Source organism: Coenobita brevimanus, chromosome 8, assembly GCF_032717465.1.
Source record: "Coenobita brevimanus isolate Jiangsu-jjx chromosome 8, ASM3271746v2, whole genome shotgun sequence".
Lineage (NCBI taxonomy): Eukaryota > Metazoa > Arthropoda > Malacostraca > Decapoda > Coenobitidae > Coenobita > Coenobita brevimanus.
Genome location: NC_136961.1, coordinates 41,199,234 through 41,225,234, shown reverse-complemented (window position 1 = coordinate 41,225,234; position 26,001 = coordinate 41,199,234). Strand labels below are relative to the sequence as shown.

At 42.3% G+C, this 26,001-nt stretch overlaps 1 protein-coding gene across 1 annotated transcript; it reads left to right on the top strand.

The window, feature by feature from the left end:
* The first annotated feature begins 3,058 nt into the window (after window positions 1-3,058).
* Window positions 3,059-13,880, top strand: LOC145408141 (ras-related GTP-binding protein C-like). Its single transcript, XM_080278919.1, has 3 exons — window positions 3,059-3,230; window positions 4,985-5,121; window positions 13,644-13,880. Exons 1-3 carry the CDS (start codon window positions 3,062-3,064, stop codon window positions 13,788-13,790), a joined length of 453 nt encoding a protein of 150 aa, XP_080135045.1. The 5' UTR covers window positions 3,059-3,061; the 3' UTR covers window positions 13,791-13,880.
* The last annotated feature ends 12,121 nt before the right edge of the window (window positions 13,881-26,001 follow it).

Below are 26,001 nucleotides of genomic sequence, written 5' to 3'. Positions count from 1 at the left end.
CTTTGTGCATATAGGAAGAACCGCATGAAATATTATGACCTTTTCGGTCATCTTTCGTGCCTCCTGCATGCATATGCTTGATGAGTGGGTTGTGAATCATCAGCGTTGAGTGTAAACTTTGTCTGACTAAAATGTTATCGTGTTTGGTCAGGTATAAGTGGGTCAAAATATGTGGTGAAAACACAATTTTTTAGACCAGTTTTCCCGCACCATGGACATAGGAAATGTTTAGGGGTGTCACAGCCTAGGGGTGAACCCCTAAAGTCTGCAGTTTGCACAGCTCCCCTCCCCTTGAACTGTGAAAAAAGAGGTGTTTTTTCAAGTACAGTATTGTAAGTGTCAAAATTTATGGCATATATTTCAAGAGCAAGAATATACACACCCGAAGATGTAAGTTTCGTCCAGATTGACCGAGTAGTTCACACACAGTAGCATGGCAAAGAAAATAATAGTTATCCTTCCCAGCCTGGTGAGAGGCAGTACCTTGCAGAAAGTGGCCTCATTATGGTGACTCACCTGTTATGGAAACTATAATATGACTATAATATATCTATAACATAAAGGTATAACACAGCTTTATATGTGAAGAAATGTTTCACTTACCGCAGGAAAACAAATAATTACAATGCCAAAGGTGTAAAAAAGCACTGGCATAGAGATGTAACCCACAGAAAAATACAATAACGCATGATAAATTTCCAATAATATACATTACATTGGGCTTATAACATACACATATTACCATACATACACTAGGTATTGCTACAATAAAAGCAAAGTCATATTTTAGGTTTTTAAAGTGCAATAAAGTCGGGAAAAGACACCTCATTCGATGCGTCACACAAGGGTGCAGGGGAGTGGCAGAGGAGGAAGATGGAGGGAGGGTGGGGAATTTCCAGAGGGAGGTAGTGTAGATCGTGGAAATATCACCTTTATCTGCACATTCAAGCAGGAAAGAGAAGTGGTGAGGGATACGTCTCTTGGCAACCAAGCCAGGGGGGTCAGGTGAGTGGAGGGTGGGGGGGCAGGAGGGGAGTCACTTCTACAGCCAAACCTCACCTCAGTGCTCTAGTGGCAGTAGGAAGGGTAGAAAGAGTGGGATATGTCATATAAGGCATCGACTGAGGGGGTAGGCAGAAGGAGAGAGAGGAGGGGGGGGGCTCACCCCCCACTCTGTTGGTGGGTTGGAGCCCTTCTCCCTCCTTCTCAACTCATAGCTGGGGTGATCTTAGAGCTGGTTGCATCAAGTAAGCAGCAGGAAAATTTGAATGCAGTTTTTTTATTGCAATTGCTCTACTGGGCTTTTTAGGCCAGGGTGTTAAAGTAACACAAACCCCCACAGGGCCATTTAGGATGTTAGAGGTAAATATTTATCAATAGGCATTGCAAGTAAATAATCATAGAGCATCATACTGCTTACTCAAAATATTCAGCGCTATGATTCGTTTAGAAAGTTAGTTTCCAGGGGATTCATACCTGTTTTTTTGGCAGAACTATCTGAAAGCTACTTGGTCAGTTTGTGCTCATGTACCTTTCTCATTCAGTTATTTCTTCTTCCATCTCCACCAGTATACTACTCCACTCCCTTCTTCCGTACCATATACAGTATGCCCTTGCTCATTCAACAGTTGCTGGCCTCAGTTTCCCTCCTTAAGACTTCCATTTGCTATCCTAGTGTGCATTCTTTGAATGTGTATTTCTTTGTCCATTGAGGAAATTCACATTTCACTCATATAGTCCTGTTTTCCATACCAGGCTGCCCATATTTCTGTTATTTACACCATCCATCATATGCCTGTACTCCTTAATGACTGGTTGGTCAGGAAAGTATATTATATGGGAATTGATTTAAAGGTCCTGGGCTGGGGACACCTTAAGATATCCACAACTGGATTGGAACTGCATACCATATTCCCAGATACAGTGATACATCCAGTGCTGATATATGTCTCTGGAGAGAAATCCATCCATCCATCCATCCATCATCTAATCCTACGTTGCCCCATGAGGAGCGTAGGAGCCCGGGGCTAGGAAAGTTGGTCCTGGCATTTAAGATGAGAGTGACCAGCCTCACTCATCCCTGAGTGGCATTACATGAGGAATAAACCCCAACCTCCCCTTGGATATAAACCTTCACCGGCTCAATCCGATTGGAGCACCTTTATTACCCACTAAACCACCAGGAGCCAAAATTTGGTTATATGGTTAGCACCCAGCATAGTAAATGGTTTCCTGGTGTACAGGAAACCATTTGGCTTATCACTCAGTGTAGAGTCACCCACAGGCAGAAGGAAGAGGAAAGAATGAACGAAAGAAAGACACAAGAGGGAGTGTAAAGTCACCCGCATGCGAAGAAAGAGGAAAGAATGAAGGAAAGAAAGACAGAGGAGGATGGATAGAAAGAAGGATTGAGGAGAGGAAAGGGCAGACACCCGAGAGCAGCACTACATCAAGTGAGTGGATGGTGAGCACCCCCACCTACCGCCATCTGGAGAGAAATATGTTTGAATAAATGAGATTCACTAGATCAGTTCTGATTATAGTAATTTTATCCCAACCTAGCCTGAAATTTTTGTCCTTTTGGAACATTTTTCATGTTGCTCTGTGGCAGATAAAGATCATAATACAACACTAAATTCTTTCCATAGCACTTCTTCATGACCAGCTTGACAGTCTAGTGTTAATCCCATGCTATAGCACATCAGTAAAGATGGAGAAAGAACAATTTTAGGCCAGCAAAACGGTATGGTTGCTATTTCAGCCATTTGGCACCTTGTTCACAGCAATCTCTTCGTAATTATTTTCTTTTAATATTGTACATTGGACAGTATGATGGCAATGGACATTCCCAAGGAGGTTCAGCACTTTAGTAACAATTTTTAATTCATCATCATCATCTTCCTAACAGTGCCCCGCAAGATGCAGGCTATTCCCATCTTTGTTCACATCATTGTCTACGTGCACTTACTGCTTTTGAGGTGTAGTCACCACATTTTCACTAACCTGACATTTAATATCTTCATCCCTTACACTTTGAAATGTGTTCCCGTAGGATGACTACATGGAAGCATTAACTCGGTTACACCAAACAGTGCTAAGGGCACACAAGGTCAACCCACATCTGAAATTTGAGGTCTTCATACACAAGGTGGATGGACTGTCAGATGACACCAAAATAGAAACTCAGCGTGACATACACCAACGTGCAAATGATGAGCTTATTGATGCAGGTGAGGGGATATTTGGCCTTATGTGGTAGAGTTCCAGTTTTAAGTGGAAATTTTATTTAGATGGGAAAGTTTGAGGGTTAATTGCTGTGATATTTTGAAAGGTTTAGTGTCCAAATTGTTGTGTTAAATTTTTTTTCTTAGTTTGGCCTGATTGGTCAGAAATAACAACCCCTCTCCTCAAGTCTTTTCCCAGTGCCTGAGTGTTTTAATGTTAACCCATTTAGTAGAATAATGTTAAATTTACTCATGCCTCTTCTAGAGAACTTTTAACATATAGAAGACCTTTTTTGTTAAGCAGTTAATGAATGCTATATCTGATTGTTTCATGTAAAAAACTCTTCTTAGCCACAAAATAATATTAATCTTCTTAATAGAGTGGATGGGAAATTGTTGAATGCTGTGAAGAGTATGTACGAAGGAGCTAGGGCTACGGTGCGAGTGGATGGTGAGCTGAGTGAATTTTTTTTATCTTAATGTGGGACTGAAACAGGGTTGTGTGATGTCTCCATGGCTGTTTAATATATACATGGATGGGGTTGTAAAGGAGGTGCAGGGTAGAGCAGTGGATGTGGGGGTGGCTCTAATGAATGAGGGTGAGATTTGGAAGCTTCCGGTGTTGCTGTTTGCTGATGATACGGTATTGTTGAGTGAAGATGAATGGGAGTTGCAAGGTTTGGTGAATGAATTTGGGACAGTGTGTAGGAGGAGGAAGCTGGAAGTTAATGTAAACAAAAGTAAAGTTATGGTGTTTGAGAGGAATGAAATCACAGAATGTACAGTGAGGTTGGATGGTGAGGATATGGAGAGTGTGAGTGCATCCAAGTACTTCGGTAGTGTGATGAGTAAGGATGGAACTTTGGGGGATGAAGTACGTGAAAGGGTACAGCAGGGAAGGAAGGTTGTTGGTTCACTGAAAGCAGTGATGAGAAATAGGGAGGTCAGTATGGAAGTTAAGAAGTCACTGCATGATAGTATTGTGATCCCTACCCTGACGTATGGAAACGAGGCGTGGACCTTGCAAGAGGGGAACAAGTCAAGAGTGAGAGCAGTGGAAATGAGTTACTTGAGAGGAGCATGTGGAGTGACATGGAGGGACAGGTTGATGAACGAAGAAGTGAAGGAACGTTGTGGGGTGGATGTGGATGTGGTTGAGAAGATTAGGAGAAATACACTGAGGTGGTTTGGACATGTGGAGAGAATGGAGAAGGAAAGACTGACTAAGAGAGTGTATGTAGGTGAGGTGGAGGGAGGGAGAGGGAGGGGTAGACAGAGGATGAGGTGGAGGGATGGAGTTGAGAGGTATATGAGGGAGGGGGGGGTGAGTTGGGGGGAGGGTAGTCAAATGGTGGGTGACAGAGCGACTTGGAGGCGTTTTGTCTGTGGCCACCCTTTGTGGGATTAGGGCTTCGGGCTATAGATAGATAGATAGATTCTTAGCCAAGGTATTAGATATAAAAAAAAAATCAGGCTAAAAGGGTATGGCAGTGTAGGACAATGGGAGTGAGGTGATGATCCATTTGATGACTCATTTACAATACAGGAATTTGCTTTAGTATCAGGATATTGGGTGGAATCTTTCTCTTGCAACTTATGGATCTGATTTGCCAGTTTCAGAATAATTACATTTAATTTGTGTGCAATATATTTGGGTACATTATCTTTCCTTATTCCTGGTTTATACCTGTCCCTAGCCTTAAGTGGGGGGGGGGGGAAATGGAAAGGATGATGATGATGATGATGATATTTTGTTTCAGGTATGGAGCAGATCCACTTAAGCTTTTACCTGACATCCATTTATGACCACAGTATATTTGAAGCATTTAGCAAAGTGGTCCAGAAATTGATACCTCAGCTGCCTACCCTAGAAAACTTACTCAACATATTAATATCGGTGAGTTCATCCGTAATGTACGAGAGTTTATTATTTTGATGTTATTCTTTTGAATGATGTTTAAAATTCATAACTGCTGTAGTAGCAGTGGAGAGGAGCCTTCCCACATTGCTATGGGTGGAGAGAAGCAGATGTTACTCCTGCCTGGGAACAGAACCTCTTCATCCTGCTCTGCATCCTGTGAGGAGAACCCTGGTCCAGCCTGACAGGGCACCATCTCACATGTGGGGCTAATTACTCTCTGTGCCATGTTTTACAGTAAGAGAAATGACACTCCAGCTGTCATTTCCCCACTTCTCACATTCACTAAAGACATCAAGAGCACTCTTGGTCCCCAAACATGATACATATGCATTTTTTGCTCCCCACACGTCACACGCTCAAGACATACCATATTTCGTGGCATATAAGATGCTGCAGTGTGAAAGATGCATCCCAATTCTTGAATGGCAGTTTTGAGAAAAAAAAAGGTTTGTCTAGACCAAGACTACAGAAAGGTTGCTTGATAGTAGTTTTAACTCAGACACATTCACCTTTTAGAATCTCTATTCACTACTGTTGATCAGTGATTGGTTTCTTATGTTTATGCAAACTGTACAAGAAAAGTAAACAAAAAGCCCCTTCTGTGCAAAAAGTTAGTTCCATGATGCCTTGTTGACACTTTGTGTTCAAGAACTGTCCCGTTTCTTTCATACAGTACTATGAGAATTAATGTTCATCTCCATTGAACTATAATTATTATGTATCAGTATATAGCAGTGAATACTATTTTTCTTTAAATGAATTGAAAACTCAATAAAATCTGTTCATTCTTTCATTTAAGAAAATATAAAGGCCATTAAAAGTACAAATACACTTTATCTCCAAATCAGTTGCTTGTATGTATACTAAAATCACAAACAACACAAATGGAGTTTTTAAAAAATCAAGTACAGTGAGTATTTACAGCATTTTGTTTACCTTAAAAGGACCCCGTACTTGTCAGACTGATACTCAACACCTCCGATGTTACAGTATTTTCCCAGATTCAGGCTCGACTCAGTCTAACATGAGACTACTGTAACCTGCCCTTGATGTCTCATTACTTATAAACAACACATTCATTTCCTTAGCTAAAATAATATACTATAACAAACAAACCAAACGAAATACAGCACTAGTCTTTTCCGCTCAGCTGACTGGCAAAATACAAATGTGCCCTTCAACAATACTTTGTCACGATCACAAATTATGCACTTTCACTAACCTATGAGTACCTCTACAAAATATAGAAATGTAGCACTTGTATATACTCATCATTTGAGAGGAGCATGTAGAGTCACATGGAGAGACAGACTGACAAATGAGGAAATGAAGGAGCATTGTGGTGTGGATAAGGATGTGATAGAAAGTGTTAGGAGAAATCCATTGAGGTGGTTTGGCCACATGGAGAGAATGGAGAGCGAGAGACTGACGAGGAGAGTGTATGTGAGTGAGGTGGAGAGGGGTAGAGGGAGGGGAAGGCAAAGGATGAGATGTAGGGATGGAGTGGAGAGGTATATGAGAGAGGCGGGTGTAAGCTGGGAGCAGGGGAGTGAAATGGTGGGGGACAGGGTGACATGGAAGCACTTTGTTTGTGGCCACCCCATATGGGATTAACACATCTGGCAGTAGATAGATAGATAGACCTGTACACATTATACAAAAAGCAAATTACAGTGCAGTACAGTTGAAGTTCAATATAGTGAGGATGTTTGGGAATAGGGTATACAGCTTTCTCTACCTTCTGTCCTTGTTTTCGGTCCCTCACTGTCAGCTATGTTTGCCTTACAACATCAGCAATTAGTAAGGCACACTTAACTGGTCAGAATTTGTTCAGAATTTACTACAAACAGTTATTCACCTCAAAACATATCGAGTATATACAGTATCGTGAAAACATCCACTGTTATCCCTTGGTAACACCGCTGCCTCCCAATTGCTAGGCTTGCACGCACACACACACACACACACACACACACACACACACACACACACACACACACACACACACACACACACACACACACACACACACACACACACACACACACACACACACACACACACACACACACACTTGAGAGGAGTACAAGCAGGTAAGAAATGAATATGTAAGGGTGTAGAAAGAAGAAGAAAGGAAATACGAAAAAGATATTGTAATTAAATGTGAAAAACAACCAAAACTATTTTATAGGTTTGTAAAAGGTAAAGTGAAAGTTAAGGACAGTATAATACAATTGAGGGATGGAGATGAAACTTACAAAAGAGAAGAAGAATTGTGCAAAATAATGAACAAGAAGCTGCAATCAGTTTATGTGTTGGAAGAGGAATTTAGGGAACCTGAAATGGAACCCAGGATGACGGGGAATGGCAGAAATTACAGTTGACGTGAATGAGGTGCTGCCGCTGATGAGGGATTTGGATGTGAGAAAGGCATTGGGACCAGATGGTGTGGCTGGCTGGATCCTGAAGGAATGTGCAGACCAGTTAGTTTGGCCTGTTTATGCCGTCGTCAAGACCTTGTTGGAAAATGGACAGTTACCTAAAGATTGGAAAAGAGCAAGTTTTGTGCCAATCTTCAGGGGAGGAGATAGGGAAGATCCACTCAGTTACAGACCTGTATCACTTACTGGTATTGTTTGTAAAATCTGTGAGATAATTATTAGAAAAAGGTGGATGCCTAGAGTTGGGGGGGGGGGGGAATCTACCACTAGCTCTCCCCCTTGCTTCAGCATACTCTCCAGTACAAGTTTCTCTTACTGTCAACACCTGACTACATGCACATTACACACTACAGTACATTTCCTATTCAAGATTCAAAAAATGGCATTGTTTACCCAAGCCTTGGAGTCCCTGTAGGGAGGGGGGGAGGAACAAATGTCCCCACCATCTGCCTCTTTCTCGGTGACAAGCCAACGAGTTGCCTGGAACCACTGTCTAACTCACATCTTCTTCATTTCTGCAACATCTGTGGCCTTTCCTTTAACTTTCTCTCTGTTGAGCACCACCTCTCCTCCTGTAAACCACACCTTCTCTTCTTAACTGGAACTCAGCTGTCTGAGACAACTGATAGCAAACCCTCCTCTTTATCCTCCTACTTCTCCATACTCATTTCAGAGCCAAAGGTGGCTGTTATGTACATGTGCTCAATGACTTATCTTGCTCTCATGTTCCTGAACTTTATTTTTTCTTCAAATTCTCTACTTTTGGCTTCGGCTCTCCTGCCATTCATTGCCTTAATATATCTGTGCTGGTTACTTATCCCCTAATTCTACTGACTGAAAAATTCTTCATCTATCTTACTTCTACAATGGAACACATCCAATCCATTTCTCCTTTCTCTGAAATCTCCATTCTAGAAGATTTCAATGTTCACCACTACCTTTGGCTATCCTCTGCTTTCACTGATCCACCTGGTGAACAGAATCCTACCTGTATCCCTTACCACCTTGGAGAAAGTTCCAACATACTTGACCTTTTCCTTAAAACTAATCATTCTGCTTACGCTGTTAATCTTTCCTCTCCATTGGGCTCCTCTGATCACAACTTTATTACCTTATCCTGTCGTATTGCTCCAGTACAGCCTGTGGACCCTCCAAAGAAACGTCAGTTGTGGCACCTTGAGCTGCTAATTGGGAGGCCGTTAGGCAGTACTTCTTTGATTTTCCTAAGAATGAATATTGCTTCCATGGCTGGGAGCCATCTGATTGTGCCTTGCTCATTACGGAGGTAATTCACGCATGAAAGCATACATTCCTTTCTCATATCCTTTGGCTGATGCAAAAAAAACCTTGGTTATACACGCTTGTTTTAATGCTGTCCACAACAAGGAGAGGGCCTACAAAAGGTACTGGAGGCAACCCACCACAGAATCACATCTTTTTTCATGTTTCTGCCTGGAATCGTGCTAAGTCAGTTCTTCGCTCTGCAAAAAATAATTTCATCCATACTAAATGCTCTCAACTCTCCAACTCGAATTCTTCCTGCTCCTTTTGGCACCTTGCCAAAAACCTTTCTAGCTATTTACCTATCATCTTTCTGTCCTCTTTTCCACTCTGATGGCTCTGTAGCTATTTCTTCTACTGATAAAGCAGATCTCTTCGCTCAGACTTTCTCCTCCAATTCCACCATAGATGATTCCAGTGCTGTTCCTCCATCACTTCCTCCATCTGACTTCCTCATGGCTGACATTAAAATTTCTTCAGCTGATGTATTTTCTGTCATCACTGGCCTCAATACTAACAAGGCATATGGGCCTGATGGGGCCCCTGCTATTGCCTCAAGAACTGTGCTTCAGTGCTTACACCCTGCCCAGGTAAACTCTTTCTCCTTTGTCTGTCAACTTGTACTTTTCCTTCTTACTGGAAGTTTGCTATCTGTCAACCTGTCCCAAAGAAGGGTGACCATTCACAACCCTCTTACTATCGCTCAGTTGCTTTAACATCCTGTGTGTCAAAAGTTTTCGAGTCTATTCTTAACAGAAAGAATTTTAAAGCATCCTTCCTATCACATCCTTCATTCCGATCGTCAGTATGGGTCCGTCGGGGACGCTCCACCGGCGATCTTCTCACCTTCCTTTAAGACTCCTGGTCATCCTTCTTTCAGGACTTAGGTGAAAGCTTTGCCATTGCACTTGACATCTCAAAGACTTTTGATTGAGTCTGGCATAAATCTTTAATTTCCAAACTGCCCTCTTATGTTTTCTATCCTTCTATCTGTGCCTTCATCTATAGCTTCCATTCTAATCGCTTTATAGCTGCTGTTATAGATGGCCACTGTTCTTCTAGATCTATCAACAGTGGTGTTCCTCGGGGCTCTGTTCTGTCACCAACTCTCTTCCATTTATTCATCAATGACCTTCTGGGCTGTACATCTAACCCTGTCCACTCATAAGCTGATGATTCCACCCTTCACCTTTCTGTTCGGTTCCTGCAACATCTATCTCAGCAATTACTTCAGCAGACAAGGGTTGAGGCTATGGCACACCTAGTGTCTGACCTGGCTCTTATCTCTGACTGGGGTAAAAGTAATCTTGTTTTTTCATCCATTCATTCATTGCCAGACGCCATGTATCCCAGACGGGGTGGCCAAGGGCTTTGAGTTAATTGTTTTACAGGGAGGGGCACTAATCCTCCACCAACCCCACTTGACGTTTTTAATACATCAAAGACACAGTTCCTACACCTATCAACCCGACAGAATCTTCCGCAGGAGTACCCACTAATATTTGATAGTATCCAGCTCAATCCTGCATCATCCTAAACCCATTGTGTCTGGCAGATATTTTCACCAACCCTTCTCCCAGCTGGGCATTTCAGAGAAAATCACCTTTTTTTAAACCTTCATACTTCAGCTAATACTTAAACAAAAATAAAAACCTAAGTGTCATAATGCTCATCAATCCTTCGACTTCAAGCTGATTGCATCAGATTGTCCGTGAAGTGTGTTTAGTCAGAGAGAGTGATTGGGAAAATGGGACAACTTTTTTTCTTTTTTTTTTCTCCTGTGTCTGTGTATGTGGCTGACGTGCAGTGGTATAACTAAAGCTTATATGTACAAGCCTTCTCCTACTACTGCTACCACTACTACTACTACTACTGTTATTACCACTACTGTACTACCATTACTACTACCACTGCTATTACTACCCTACCACTACTACTACTGTTACCACCACTACTGCTACTACTACTACTACCCTACTACTACTACTACTACTACTGTTATGACTGCTACCCAACTACTACTACTATTACTACTACTACAAACTACTACCCCTACATAAAATCTAAATAATAATATTGTGAACAAAATACTTATCCACATACTATCCATAATCCACTATATTTTCCACTATAACAAAAACTTTTTTCATGTGATTTGTACTTTTTCATCATAACAAATATGTACACACACGAAAACTTTCAGTAAAAAATAAGGCACTGATTTCATCATGAAACAAACTTTCTGCTTCCATTATTCACATAAATATCCACTGCGCTGGTGCAAGGCTTGCCCTACCATGCTTCCTTCTCCCTTCCTCCTCCACCTTCTCCTTTTCTCCACTCCACTATATTTTCCACTAACAATTTTTTTCCTGTAATTTGAACTTTTCATCATAACAAATATGCACACACACAAAAACTTTCAGTAAAAAATAAGGCACTGAGTTCATCATGAAACAAACTTTCTGCTTCCATTATTCACATAAAATTTAATATACAGAGCACTAGTGCGAGGCTTGTCCTATCCCGCGTCCTCATTCCTCCCTCCTCCACCTCCTCCCTTCCTCCACTCTCTACCTCTTCTTCCATCTCCTCATCCATGCCAGTATCCCTCTCTCCAGGATTGTCAATACCCTCTGAACCATTTCCATCATCGGAAATAGCAGATGAACATACAGCGGGAAGGGATGGGCGCACAGTGGAGGACTCACACGATCCACCCTCCTCATCCAGCGCTTGAAGATCGACACTCATCATGGCGGTCGCTTTCCTCAGAGGAATGGTCACTTTCTCCACTCACAGTTGGTGATAATGTCACCTTGAGTTCTCTCCCTATCGCACTATCACTAAGGTCTTTTCTTTTCTGGCCTTTGGACTTAATTGGTGTTGAAGTTGGCAGCTGCAGGCACACAGCTGAGGATCCAGACACGGAAAATTTTTTGCATAGGTCTATCCACTACGGAGGTAAGCAGGTAACTGGAGCGTGATTCGGATGCATGCAGGAGGGTTGCCAGCGGCTACGTGTGATAAAAACAGCTCATGGAATATTCAAACAATGCCACGAAACACTACATCATGTATACATGCCACCTGGATGTCCCCGGTACGTCACGTAGACATGACACCTGGACACCATGGGTCAAACATACTTGGGGTTTCATTCTCTAGGGATTTATCTTGGAAAGATCATATTACGTCTGTAGAATCTGCTTCCGATGGATTTGGTGTGCTAAGCCAACTCTGTACCTTCTTTACCCCTGCACAGCTGTTGACTTTATACACAGGTTTTATTTGCCCCTGTGCGAGTACAACTGTCATATGGGGAGTCTTCCCACATACGGCACTTCTCGAAAAGGTGGAGTCAAAGGCTTTTCGTCTCATTAAGTATCCTCCTCTTACTGGCTGCCTTCAGCCTCTATCACTTTACTGCACTGTTGCATCTTGTATCTCTTTTTTTTATTGCTTCTTCACTGGTCATTCCTTCTCTGAACTATCTGCTTGCATCCCTCCACCTCTGCACGTAGCACCGATCAAGCAACAATCTCTCATCCCTTTTCTGTCCATCTCTGTTATGCAAGAGTTAACTGTTACTTCCAGTCCTTCATTTATGCAACAGATCAACTCTAGAACCATCTCCCTCCGTCTGTATTTCCTACTTCTTATGATCTCTAGTGTTTCAAACACAGTGTGTCCAGTCGTCTCGAAATGAACAGATCTTGAATTTGGCTGTCTGGTGTATTGTCTTTGTTTTTTTCTTGGAAGGAACAGTTTGTGGGCTACTTGCCTTTGGTTCCTTCTTCCTTGCATTACAAAAGAAAAAACAAAATCACCACACACTCCATCGATTCCTGGGGCATTCTCCATTGTGACTTTCTTGATTGCTTCCACTACTTCCATCCTACTGATTTCTTCCTCTCTTCTCACATCCCTCCTTCTGCCAGCCATTCTCCAGCCATTTATGCAGTACTTGCATTACTTTCATTCTCTATGTTCAACAATTCCTTAAAGTGTTCTCTCCATTTGCTTACTTTTTTACCCTTCTCCATGAGCAATGTACCATTTTTATCTGTCACTCCCTTACTAACTTCTTTATCACCCAGTCTAACTCTCTTAACCTCTTTACAGAACATTTTCTTACATTCCCTCCACTTTACATTCAGATTCCTTCCATATTTCTCATCCAGTCTCTTCATACTCTTTCTGATTAATCTTTTCACCTCTCTGTTTCTTTCTACATATAACTTTCATTTTCATCTCTCAGCTACCTCCATGCCCTTGTTTCTCATCCAGTAACTATATGCTTTCTTCTCCTGAGCCACAGCCTGTCTCACCTCTTCATTCCACCATGCTGTTCCTTGCACCCCATTCTGTCTTCTCTTCACCCCACAGACCACCTCACATGCTGCACAGATTTCTTCTGTGAAAATCTTGCACACACCATCCATGTCCTCCATCTTCTCCATATCATATTTACCCAGTTGCTCCTCCACTTCTCACTTATAGTCTGCCTTTTTTCCATCCTCTTGCAACCCTTCTACCCTCTGTGTAAGAGCTACTTCAGCCAAATTGTAAGAAAAACATTCCACACCAGGTACCAGTCACCTTTGGTTCAAGTATATTGTGCAGCTAAACCCTTTTTACATTAACCTGGTGTAAAATTGTGTGAGCTATGTAAAATAAGCTGCAACAGGAGAAAATTGTGGTCCAAGTTAGTGTCGAAAACTATATTACTGTATCATATATTAATGTTTAATAATTTACCCTATTCCATTACAGAACTCGGGAATTGAGAAGGCCTTCTTGTTTGACGTCCTCTCCAAGATCTACATTGCCACTGATTCCTCTCCAGTAGACATGCAAAGTTATGAGCTGTGCTGTGAGATGATTGATGTTGTTATTGACATCTCAGACATATATGGGTAATATTTAGCATTTCACACCAGTTATATACAAGTGTGGATGGTAATATTGATACAGTTGTTTGGGCAAGCAATTATGAAACTTACACAGTGTTCCGAGAAGTTTGTTGGGCTCCACAAATCAATAAAGGGGTTTCAGGTCATTATTCACTTTCCTATTTTTATGAAGTATGTTGATATTTTTGTTCACAAGCGCACCTTGCTATCATTGGCCGTGGTACCTACTTTACCCCTTCTGTTCACAAGGGGTCATAATATGCCAATGTTAGGAAGCGTCCTAACAACTCCTCTTTAATTATTAATTTTCATATCGTTTGTATCGTTGATAAAGGCTTCAACATGCTTTCATATGTCAGCTCCGGTCACCTAACAATGGCAGTCCACACTGCATGATCCGTAGCAGCCTCTGTGTTTAGGCGTCTGTCCCTGAGGTCACACTGTATGACCTTGTCCCAGGTCTTTTTTAGCAGCCCCTTGCAGCCCCACCCCCGACGTTCACACTTCTCACCATCCGCACCTAATTGTCGTCTTCCGTCATTTCAGCATGCACATGACCTATTATTCTGTTGTATGTTTTATATATATATATGTATATATATATATATATATATATATATATATATATATATATATATATACATACAGTAGAAGTCCTATTTTTCGGCATCTATGGGACCAGGCAAGTGTCGAAATATCAAAATTGCCGAATTATCAAAAACCCTACCCACTCGGTACCTTATATGTTTCGGTGAACATTATCATCACTACTCATATCATTACAAATTTGTTTGGAGAGAGTACTGTATACTGTTTGATACTGTACAATACTGTAATGAATACAGTACCATACATGAATATGAAAAATAAAGAAATTAGTGAACATACTGTATATAAATGTAATGATACAGTAGGCCTACAAGTTCACATGCACTTACCTAAACTTATAGTAGGTTCCTTATTTACATATGTACAATAGAAGGGGTTGATTGGAGTCTGCTACTGCTGGAAGAAGTCCCCAGCAGTAGAGGGGATGAAAAAAATCGGAAAATCTGCCGAACGATCAGAGATTTTCGTAAATGGGACTATTTCTCAAAACTGCCGAAATGTCAGATTTGCCGGGGAATTGGATGCCGAAGAATTGGACTTTTACTGTATATATATATATATATATATACACACAGTAGTACATACAGTGGGCTCGCACAGTGCGTGAGTGGATGTGCAGTCCACAACCTCGCATACTGTGATTTTGCGTACTGTGAATATATAATCTTATGGGAAAAATAATATGTGGGCAGGACCCCCTCAAACTTTGATATTTTTTAACCTTAGAGGTATAATAAAGGGAAAATTTTTAAGACATATACTCCAGATATAGCAAAAATAACAAAAATATGTTCAGTCACATTAAAAACAGTAGACAACAGGGCTGATGGACTTAAAAAGCAGGAGTTCTGAGGCGTGGCAACACACTTCGAGTGCCCCTGCTGCCCCGGCTGCCACACCACGCAAATTTAACGATTGCCAGTGTTGTATTATTGCAGGCTTTCATGAAGGAATTTATGGCCTTTCGAATGTTATATTTCTTCCAGAATGCGGCAACAGTCATTATGTTTGGGGTTGCATGTATGCCTGGTGAAGCAGGTGAGTCAGGTAGGGCTGTGGAGGTGGAAGGGGAGGCAGCTGGTGAGTTAGGTGGGGCAGTGGAGGTGGAGGGGACAGCAGCGGGCGAGTCGAGGGAGGTGGTGAGGGGAGGATCCTCCATCTCCTCCTCGCTACTGCTCACGTTTTTGACAATTTCCTTCATTTCTTCTTGTTTGCCTGTTTCATTCCTCATCTTGTGGACATATTTACAGTATAACAACTTGGCATTCATGAAATAACCATTATTCAAGTGAATCTAAATGTTATTATAGATACTGAGTATCTGTTCTAACTTACTGTTGTTGTCGAAGTCGTTAGTGGCGAGATCTTACTGTAGACTCCTCTTAAACACCTTCCCCACAAGTCTCTAAGCCATGATGGACGTGTTGTGCTGGAAAGGGGGGTCGCGTTGTCTGGGAAAATAGCGGTTTTGGGCCACTTCTTGCCTCTGCCTGGCTTATTGTGACTAAACTCGTGCATTCAAAGTTTTATGGTTATGATTTTTGGTCACTTGTATACTATGCGACTCGTGCGCTGTGATCACACTTACTGTGCAAGCCCACAGTATATATATATATATATATATATATATAGTTTTGTTTTGTTTCGTGTTTCGTTTTGTTTTTAAAGGCTCCAACATGCTTGCATGCGTCGACCTTGGTCACCTAATGGCGGCTGTCCATGCTGCACGATCCATTGCAGCCTCCCTGTTCAGTCCCTTAACCCTGAGGTCACACTTAATGACCTCGTCCCATGTCTTTCTTGGTCTACCCCTGGTAACCCCACCCTCAGTATTAACACTTCTCACCTTCCTCACCAGTGAAATCAGTGAATGTACAGCGAGGTTGGATGGTGAGGAATTGGAAAATGTGAGTACGTTTAAGTACTTGGGTAGTGTGATGAGTAAGGATGGAGGTTTGGAGGGTGAAGTGCTTGAAAGGGTACAACAGGGAAGAAAGGTTGCTGGTTCTTTGAGAGCAGTGATAAGAAACAGGGAAGTGAGCATGGAAGTGAAAAAGTTCCTACATGACAGTATTGTGGTACCAACTCTAACGTATGGAAGTGAAGCTTGGACGTTGCTGGAGGGACACAAGTCAAGAGTGAGAGCAGTGGAAATAAGTTATTTAAGAGGAGCCTGTGGAGTCACATGGAGAGACAGGCTGACGAATGAGGATATAAAGGAGCGTTGTGGTGTGGATGTGGATGTGATAGGAAGCGTTATGAGGAACACACTGAGGTGGTTTGGCCATGTGGAGAGGATGGAGGGTGAGAGACTGACGAAGAGAGTGTATGTGAGTGAGGTGGAGGGGGGAAGAGGGAGGGGGAGGCTGAGGATGAGATGGAGGGATGGGGTGGAGAGGTATATGAGAGAGGGGGGTGTGAGTTGGGAGCAGGGTAGTGAAATGGCGGAGGACAGGGCGACGTGGAGGCGATTTGTTTGTGGCCACCCCGAACGGGATTGAGGCGTCTGGCAATAGACTGATAGATAAATAGACCTTCCTCACCCAATTATCATCCCCCATCTTTTCCACATGTCCAACCCAATCTACCTCTCCTCATCACAACACCAATACACTCCAGTCCCATCCTAACTCTCAACTCTTCCATCGTGAACCCAGCCTCCCCAGACCTTGGACGCAGGGATGCACTACACATCCACCTAATCATTGTCATTTCTGTACCTCTGAGCCGGCGAATATCCTCCTTCTTCACTGCCCAGGTCTCACTGCCATACAGCATTACACTCCTAACACACGCTGCATACAAAGACCCCATAGCACGTAGGGAGAGTCCTCTCAATGTCAGGAGAGGCAAGAGCTCCCTGAACTTCTTCCAACCACTTCTCACCCTAGCCACAGAGCTAGCTCCAACCCCACCTCGAGCACACAACATGTCTCCCAAATAACAAAACTGTTCCACACACTCAAGAGATTCCCAGCAAGCTCAATTCTTTCATGTCTGACAATCTCCACCTGCTCTCCCCAACATGCCGTACACATAATATCAGCATTATCTTGCAGTTTAGCTCTGATACCACTACATCTCTTATGCACCCATTTATCACAAGCACTGCACAAGATGGAATTACTTCCCACGCCCTTGTGGCAAACTGCACATGGCCACTCTCCCTCGTCTTTGACAGTACTGCCACCAACCTGAGATATCATCACTTTTGTTTTATCTGCATTTACCCTTAAGCCCTTGTGCCCCATACCATCTCTCCACCTCCTAAACCTTTCCTTCGCCTCCCTCTCGTTCTCTGCAATCAACACCAAATCATCAGCATACAACAACTCCCACGGGAGTCCGTTTCTAAAGTCTCGTGAAAGGGCTTCAAGTACAGTACCATGACAAATAACATGGGAGTCAAAACTGACCCCTGATGCACACCAACATTCATGGAAAACCCATCACTCAAATCTCCATTCACTCTTACCTGGGTGTGAGCACCCACATACATAGCCATAACCACCCTAACCAGCCACTCCTCCAAGCCAAGCTTTCTCAGTGCCCACTTCACCACCTCTCTAGGGACTCTGTCAAAGGCCTTTTCCAAATCAACAAAAACAAAATAAAGATCCCTTCTCCTACCAATATATTTTTCTTGAAGCTGTCGAACAATGAATATGGCATCAGTGGTCCCCCTACCTGGCATAAACCCAAACTGCATCTCATCAATATTCACTCTTTCTCTAATCATACCTTCTAAAACTCTCTCCATTATCTTCATTATCTGATCTAAAAGCTTTATACCTCTATAATTTCCTCTTTCCAGGGCATCACCCTTCCCTTTATACACATTTGCAATTACACTCGGCAGCCAGTCATCTGGGACAACATTATCTATCTTTCTATTGCCAGACGCCTCAATCCCGTTTGGGGTGGCCACAAACAAATCGCCTCCAAGTCGCCCTGTCCCCCGCCATTTCACTGCTCTGCTCCCAACTCACACCCCCCTCTCTCATATACACACTCATAAATAATCCTATTCATCAGGTCAGTGACTAACCTCACCCCTGTATCGCCTGAGGCCTTCAACATTTCGGCAGTCAACCCAGACACACGTGCTGCCTTCCCCACCTTCATCCTGCCTATTGCCTCACTCACAGTAGCAGCATCAATCAAAGGCCAAGGGCCAGGCACTGGATCTGCTGGCTCCAAACCTTCTCTGTCCCAGTCAAACTCTTCATTCAACAACCGGTTATAATGCTCTCTCCATGCATCTTTAATATCCTCACTGTTCACCACTACCCTTCCTTCATCATTCTTCACACACTGCTCACCTATAATATCCCGATTATCCCTCTTCACCTGACCCGCCACCTTAAATGTCATATTTTTGCTTTCCCCATGATTTAGGTTATCAAGTAAAAGTCTCTGTGAATCAGACTTTGCCCTGTATACCTCTCATCTAGCCCTACGCTTGGCAGCCATATATTCCTCCTTGCTACCACCCTTCTTCTATTCCCGGAAAAGCCTTCTTTTCTCCTTAACTGCAGCTTCTACACCCTCGTCCCACCACCAAGTTACTTTATGTCTTGGTGGTCCTCTTGTCCAATTGCATGTTACATCAGTAACTCTGAAGAGATTGTTCTTGAGGGCTCTGTACTGTTCATTAACGCCTTTGTCTACAGCTCCCTGTTCAGCCACCACTCTCCTCAACTCGCTATAGAAGGCATCCCATACTACTGTACTTGGTTTTTCAGTGTCCATATTTTCCTCCTAGGTACATAAGTTCTCTTTTTCATCACATTCTTTAAGCACCATATCACAAATCAGTAGTTTATGCTGCTTCAAACTCTCCTCACTTCCTATAACTTTAACATCCCTCACAAACCTCCTATCGGCCCTCCTAACCAGAAAATAATCTATCTGACTGCTATTTCCCCCAGACTCATACGTAATTAACCTACTGTCTCTTTTCCTAAAATATGTGTTGCACACAACTCGATGTCCGTTGCCTCCCCAAACTCGAGTATCCTTTCCCCTTCTGCATTTCCTTATATCATATGCACATCCCACATGCAGTCCTTCATAACCTTGTGCTGCTTCACCCCATACATGACCATTTAAGTCCCCTCTCCCAAAACCACTATCTCCTCATCCCACATACCACCCACTACATGTATTAAATCATCCCAAAATCTATCTTTCTTTGCTTCATCTAATCCTGGCTGTGGAGCATATTCCGATATATATACCCTGCCTGGGTAAACTCCTTTTTGCCTTTGTCTGTCCAGCTTGTACCTTTCCTGCTGGCTGAAAGTTGCTCTCATTCCAGCTAGTCCCAAAAGAAGGGTGACCATTCCCAATGCTCTGACTATACGTCCAACTGCTTTAACGTCTCTGTGTCTCAAAAGTTTGCAAGTCTATTCCTTAACAGAAAAACTTTAAAGAATCTTTCCTGTCACAACCTTTCATTCTGATCGTCAGTTATGGGTTCCATAAGGGACACTCCACTGGCAACTTTCTCTCTCACCTACCTTTCAGACTCCTGGTCATCCTCCTTGTGGGACTTTGGCAATAGCTTTTGCCATTGCACTTGACATATCAAAGGCTTTTTCGACTCATTGTCTGGCATAAATCTTTAATTTCCAAACTGCTTTCTTAGGGTTTCTATCCTTTCTATCTGTGTCTTCATCTACAGCTTCCTTTCTAGTCGTTCTATAGCCGCCGTTGTAGATGGCCATTGTTCTCCTAGATCCATCAACAGTGGTGTTCCTCAGGGCTCTGTCCTATCACCAACTCTCTTCCTTTTATTTATTAATGATATCTTCTAAGCTGTACATCTAACCCTGTCTCCCCACATACGCTGATGATTCCACCCTTCACTTTTCCATTCCAGTTCCCACAACGTCTATCTCAGCAGTTACTCAACAAACAGGGGATGAGGATATGGCCCACCAAAAGTCTGACTTGGCTTGTATCTCCTGATTGGGGAATTTAAAAAATAATCTTGTTGTTTTTAATGTATCAAAGACTCCAACAAAATCTTTCCACAGGAGTACCCACTAATGTTAATAATATCCAGCTCAATCCCGCATCATCCGTGAACATGCTTGGGATTTCTATTCCACTGGAGACTTATCTTGGAAAGATCATAATTATATTACATCTTTTGTGAAATGCTTCCAAGGAGATTAGTTGTGCTAAGCCGACTTGCACCTTACCTTCTTTACCCCTGCACAGTTGTTGACTTTATACCCACGTGGTTTTATTTGCCCCTATGTAGAGTACAACTGCTCGAGTGGCAAGGCTCCCCACGTACTGCCCTTCTTCTCAATAGGGTGGAGTCAAAGGCTTTTCAAGTTTCATTAACTCTCCTCCTCTCACTGGCTCCTTCAACCTCTGTCTCTTCACCACACTGTTGCCTCTTTATCTCCTTTCTGTCTCTACTTTCATGATCAGCCTGCTCCTCTAAACTGTCTGCTTGCATCCCTCCCACCTCTACGACGGGCGCGTAGCTTCCCTCACTAGCAGCAGACTCTCAATCCTTTTCTGTCCAACTCTTTAATGCAAGAGTTAACCTTGCGTTACTCCCAGTCTTTCATTTATGCAGCAGTTCAACTCTGGAACTGTCCCCCTCTGTCTGTATTTCCTACTCTCTCTCCTATGATTTCAAGTCTTTCAGATGCTTTGTGTCCAGGCATTTCTAAATTAACAGGATCTTGAATTTGGCTCTCTTTTTTGTTTTGTTTTTTGAAGGAACGGTTTGTGGGCTCCCTGGTCTTTGGTTCCCTTTTTCCTTGCATAAAATAAAAAATAAAAATAAAATTAATGACCTGAAAAACAGTGCCAAAATTAGGTGGGTTACTGTACATACAATGGTGTATAGGTTGGGTGTTTTTTGGTTTTCTATATTTTTTCATGGTTTTCTTGGTGTTTTGCATTACATTGGATATTCCTATGTGTGTTTTGATGTCTAAATATATGGCAGACTGAACTGGAGAGCAGTGGGCCAAAATTTGGAGGGGTACTGTACATACATGTTTAGGTTGGGTGTTTTTTGTTTTTCAATGTTTTTTTTTTTTTTTATTGTTTTATTTATTTTTAGCATTACTTTAGTTATTTGTATTTGCATTATGATTTATAAATAAGCCAGAATTACCTTAAAAAAGTGACAAAATTAGGAGGGGGTACTGTACTTACGGTGGTGTATAGGTAGGGTGTTTTTTGGTTTTCAGTGGCTTTTGTGCATGGATTTCTTGCTGTTGAAAATTATTTTGGATAATCCTAAGTACATTTTGATGTCAAAATATGGCAAAATGACCGGAAAACTGCCAAAATGAGTAGGGTACTGTACATTCAACAGTTTTTTTTTTTTTTTTTTTTTTTTTTTTTTTTTTTTTTAAGGTGGTTTTTCCACATGGTTTTCTTGGTGTCTAGCATTACTTTGGATATTCCTATGTATGTTTTGATGTCTAAATATGCTTGAATGATTGGAAAACACTGCTGAATTAAGCATAGGTATTGTACAAATAGGTTAGGTATAGGTTAGAGATGGGTATATGGTTGGGTCTAGGTATAGTAGGGGAATAGTGTTCATTATCCAGATGTTGCCACTACCCGGGCATGCCTTTGGCTCTATTATTTCCGGATAAATGAGGGATTGCTGTATAAGCATTTCCAATACTATAAGAAAAAGTACAATGGCAGCTAACATAAATGTTTTATCCATCATGGATGAGATTTACAGTGAATATAAAGGCAGTAAGACATGGAAAATGATGAAGATTCTATGGAAAACTGCAGGTAAACAGTCGTGGCAGTAAGCAGGGTCTGACCACGAACAGAGATGGGAAGGTTACTGGAAGTTTTCTGTGGCATGTGGTGGCTGCGTGGCAGCTGGGGGCAGGCACAATTCACAGAGAAAATGGGAAGACATTGGCACTCATTTTAAACCATATCCCATGAAAACTGAACAGTAAATAGATTTTTGGCAAATATTTTACTTCGATGATAAGAATATCATCATCGGGCCGACAGGAGTTTTTTGGATGATGAGAATATCGTCATCGGCATGCCAAAGTGTTAAGGCTTGCAGAAAGTAGGACACCACCACAAACACAACAGTGGAAGCTGCGATTGTTTTACCTCGGCCAAGCACGTCCACACGCGGAGAGATAAAGGCAGGAACTGATGTACAGTATCGCATGGGGAGCATACGGCTTTGGCATGTCTCTACCCTCGCTCGGCTGTGAGCACACAAGCAAAAAGCAGCACACTGATTTACGAGTGCAAGGGTTCATTTCATTCGCCCATGCAAACGTCACAATGTGGCAGAAACACTGGGACCCTGTACATCATGGGCATAAGGAGTGCCTGAGTAATCCGAACAGTGATATGACTTTGACCATTTGGTAAGAAGGTGGATGGCCATGTGTTTCCTGGAGTTCCTGACTAATCAGGGCGACCGGGGAGCTTTGACCATTTAGTTGAGAGCCAGACAACCATTCTCTCTCAGCTTGTGGGTTACAGTCTGTATTACTTGTTAGCTGGTGGCAGTTTTCGAGTTCACTGGGCACCCACGGAACTTGGAAGCCAGACAGGCGTTCGTGCCCAGCTTGTGGATTACGATTTGTAATACTCATGTGCTGCCAGTATGTAACGTGTGATCAGGGGGGCTGGGGGACTTTGACCATTCGGTAGGGAGCCGGACAGCCACATTTGCTCAGCTCGTGGGTTATGGTGTATTACCTGCACAAGGACAGAGAGGTCGGTGAGCCACCCAACAAACTTTTTTGACTTTGTAGGCCAACCTGCCACCAGTCCCGAAAGTTTTATGTCCGGGTACGGATAAATAAATCCATATACAGACCTGATAGAGCCAAAGCCGAATGTCTATATATGGAGCATGACCGGATACAGAGTGTCTGGATAATTGAATATTCATATATATATATATATATATATATATATATACAGTGGAATCTCAAATTTTGACAATTTAGAATTCGATGAATCAAATTTCGATGCATTTTGGAGTGGTCTACCTACCTTACTTTTCTATGCAAAGTTGCATATTTCGATGCTCTCAGGGCCAGACTCAAACCAAAACAAGCAAAGATATTTTTGATGCAAACCAAAATGCTAGAAGTGAAGGAAAATTATAAGAAAAAGTATGAACCTAACCTAAAATGGTATGTGACATGTGCTTTCAGGGCCAGACTCCAACCAAAACAAGCAAAGATAATATTTTTGATGTGAACCAAAATGCTAGAAGTGAAGGAAATTTATAAGAAAAAGTATGAGCCTAATCTAATATCATATGTGACATATGTCAAGAAGAGAATGAAAAGCAACATCATTTATTCATACAGTATATGAAGCACTGGCATACGATGATATGTTTCCGAGACAATTCACCAGCAAGTCAATTCGCCCGTCAGATAATTCCCTGCCAAAACATGGACGATTTCCCGTCAGGACACCCGCACTCCTGCACAATTCCCCGTTATTCTATAAATATACTTATTATTAACAAATCAATACTTTAAAAACTCAAAGATATAATGAGAAATTAAAGGAAGAGAATCAATAGTAGAAATACTAAAACAGCATGAATTACAGGTGGTAGCAAATACAGTAGGCAAAATACTGAAACGAAGAGAAGTACGGTAATTATGAATGTAAGGAGCAACATAGAAATGAACAATAGAGACTTAGAAAAAAAATAGACAAGAGCTCCCGGATGAGAGTAGGCACCAACAACAACAAGCCATGTGCAAGGCGATGCTCTGTTGTCAGCGGCCATCTTGTGACTGTCCTGCCAGCAGTCAACCCTCTTCAGCCAAGTGCAGCACTTTCGGCCTGAACCTTCCACATGTGGACATGCATTTCTGCAATTCAGTTGTATGTATTTTCTTTGTACTTTCATTGCAACTTACCTGTTTCAAGATGGCAAGCAAGAGTGGTTCTTTGGGTAGCAGTGATAATGGATGAGAGCAGCCTGGCACCTCTAAATCTTTGCAGCCAAAGGAGAAATGGCAGTACAGGAAAGGGCAGAAATACACCAAGTATACACTTGCTAACAGTATGGCAATACATTGCAGAACTACAGTTACTTAACCACAATTATAGTTCATAAAGTTTACAGGGGGTGTGGGCAAAAATCATGATTTTAGGTAGTTCGGTTCAGAGGCCTCGGACCCAAACTAATTTTTCCTATAAGAAGTTCAGTTTAAATTTCGATTATTTGAATTTCGCAGTGATTTTTAGGTACATATGTCCATCGAAATTTGAAATTCCACTGTATATATAGATAGATAGATGGATAGATGTAGATAGATAGATAGATATAGATATATACACAATAATCCCTCATTTATCTAGGCATTAGAGAGCCAAAGGTATGTGCAGGTAGTGGCAACATCCAGATAATGAACACTATTCCCCTATTATACCCAGACCCTACCTATACCCAACCACCAACCTATACCTAACCTATTTGTAAAGTACCTATGCTTAATTTGGCGGTGTTTTCCAGTCATTCAGGGATATTTTGACATCAAAACACACATAGGAATATCCAAAGTAATGCTAAACACCAGGAAGACCATGCAGAAAAACCACTGAAATAAAAAAAAACACCCTACCCCAACATTATTGTATGTACAGTACCCCTCCTTAGTTTTACAGTGTTTTCCAGTCATTCTGCCTTATTGTGACATCAAAACATACATAGGATTATCGAAAATCATTTTCAGCACCAAAACCAATTAAAAAAAAAAAATTGAAAACCCAAAACATCCTTCCTATACTCTACTGTATATACAGTACCCTTCCTCTTTTTGGCACTGTTTTCAGGTCATTCTGCCACATTTTGACATCAAAACATGCATGGGAAAATCCTAAATAAATTTTTACACTAAGGAAACTAAGAAAGAAACCTAAAGTTATGTGCCAAAAAACATTTGGTTGGGGTACTTAACACTGAGTGCACCACAGACGGGCTTGATATCCTGCACACCTCCAGCAGGTGTAGAGTTGTCCCATGTGGTCTAGTGGCAAACATTCGTGCCTAGCAAATGTAGAACTCTTCCTCCTCCTCCTCCTCCTTGACCTGCTGGAGCTGGGCGATGACTGGTGATGTGCGGTGCGCATGGTGGCCTACCCCCCTCGGGAGACTTCGAAAACAGCCACAAGCTTGAGTCCAACGGAGACTCAACGACTGTCAACGTGCTCAGTTGCGGCTCCAATGGTGAGGGCGGGAAACGAACTGGTGATGGTGATGGTGGTGAGAATGGGCTGGCACTCATGAGGGTCACAGGCTTGAAGAAGGAGTTGATCCTGGTCTGACGACAGGACTGACAATTCTGCTGGAGGATGGCAGCATCCCAGACTTCCCTCAGCTTCATCGCCAGGCTGAGCGGCACCAATTCCCTGTCACAGTGTGGGTGCTCGGCATACTCCAGCATCCCCTCCAGGTAACCACGGAAGACACCGAGGCGAGGGAGCGAAGGAGTTGCGGAGGGCTGCGAGTCAGGGTCCTCATCCTCATCCTTGTTGTTCTCGGGCTGGGGCTGGCAGCAGTGGTGATCTCCTCATCAGACGTGGGTCTAATAACCAGG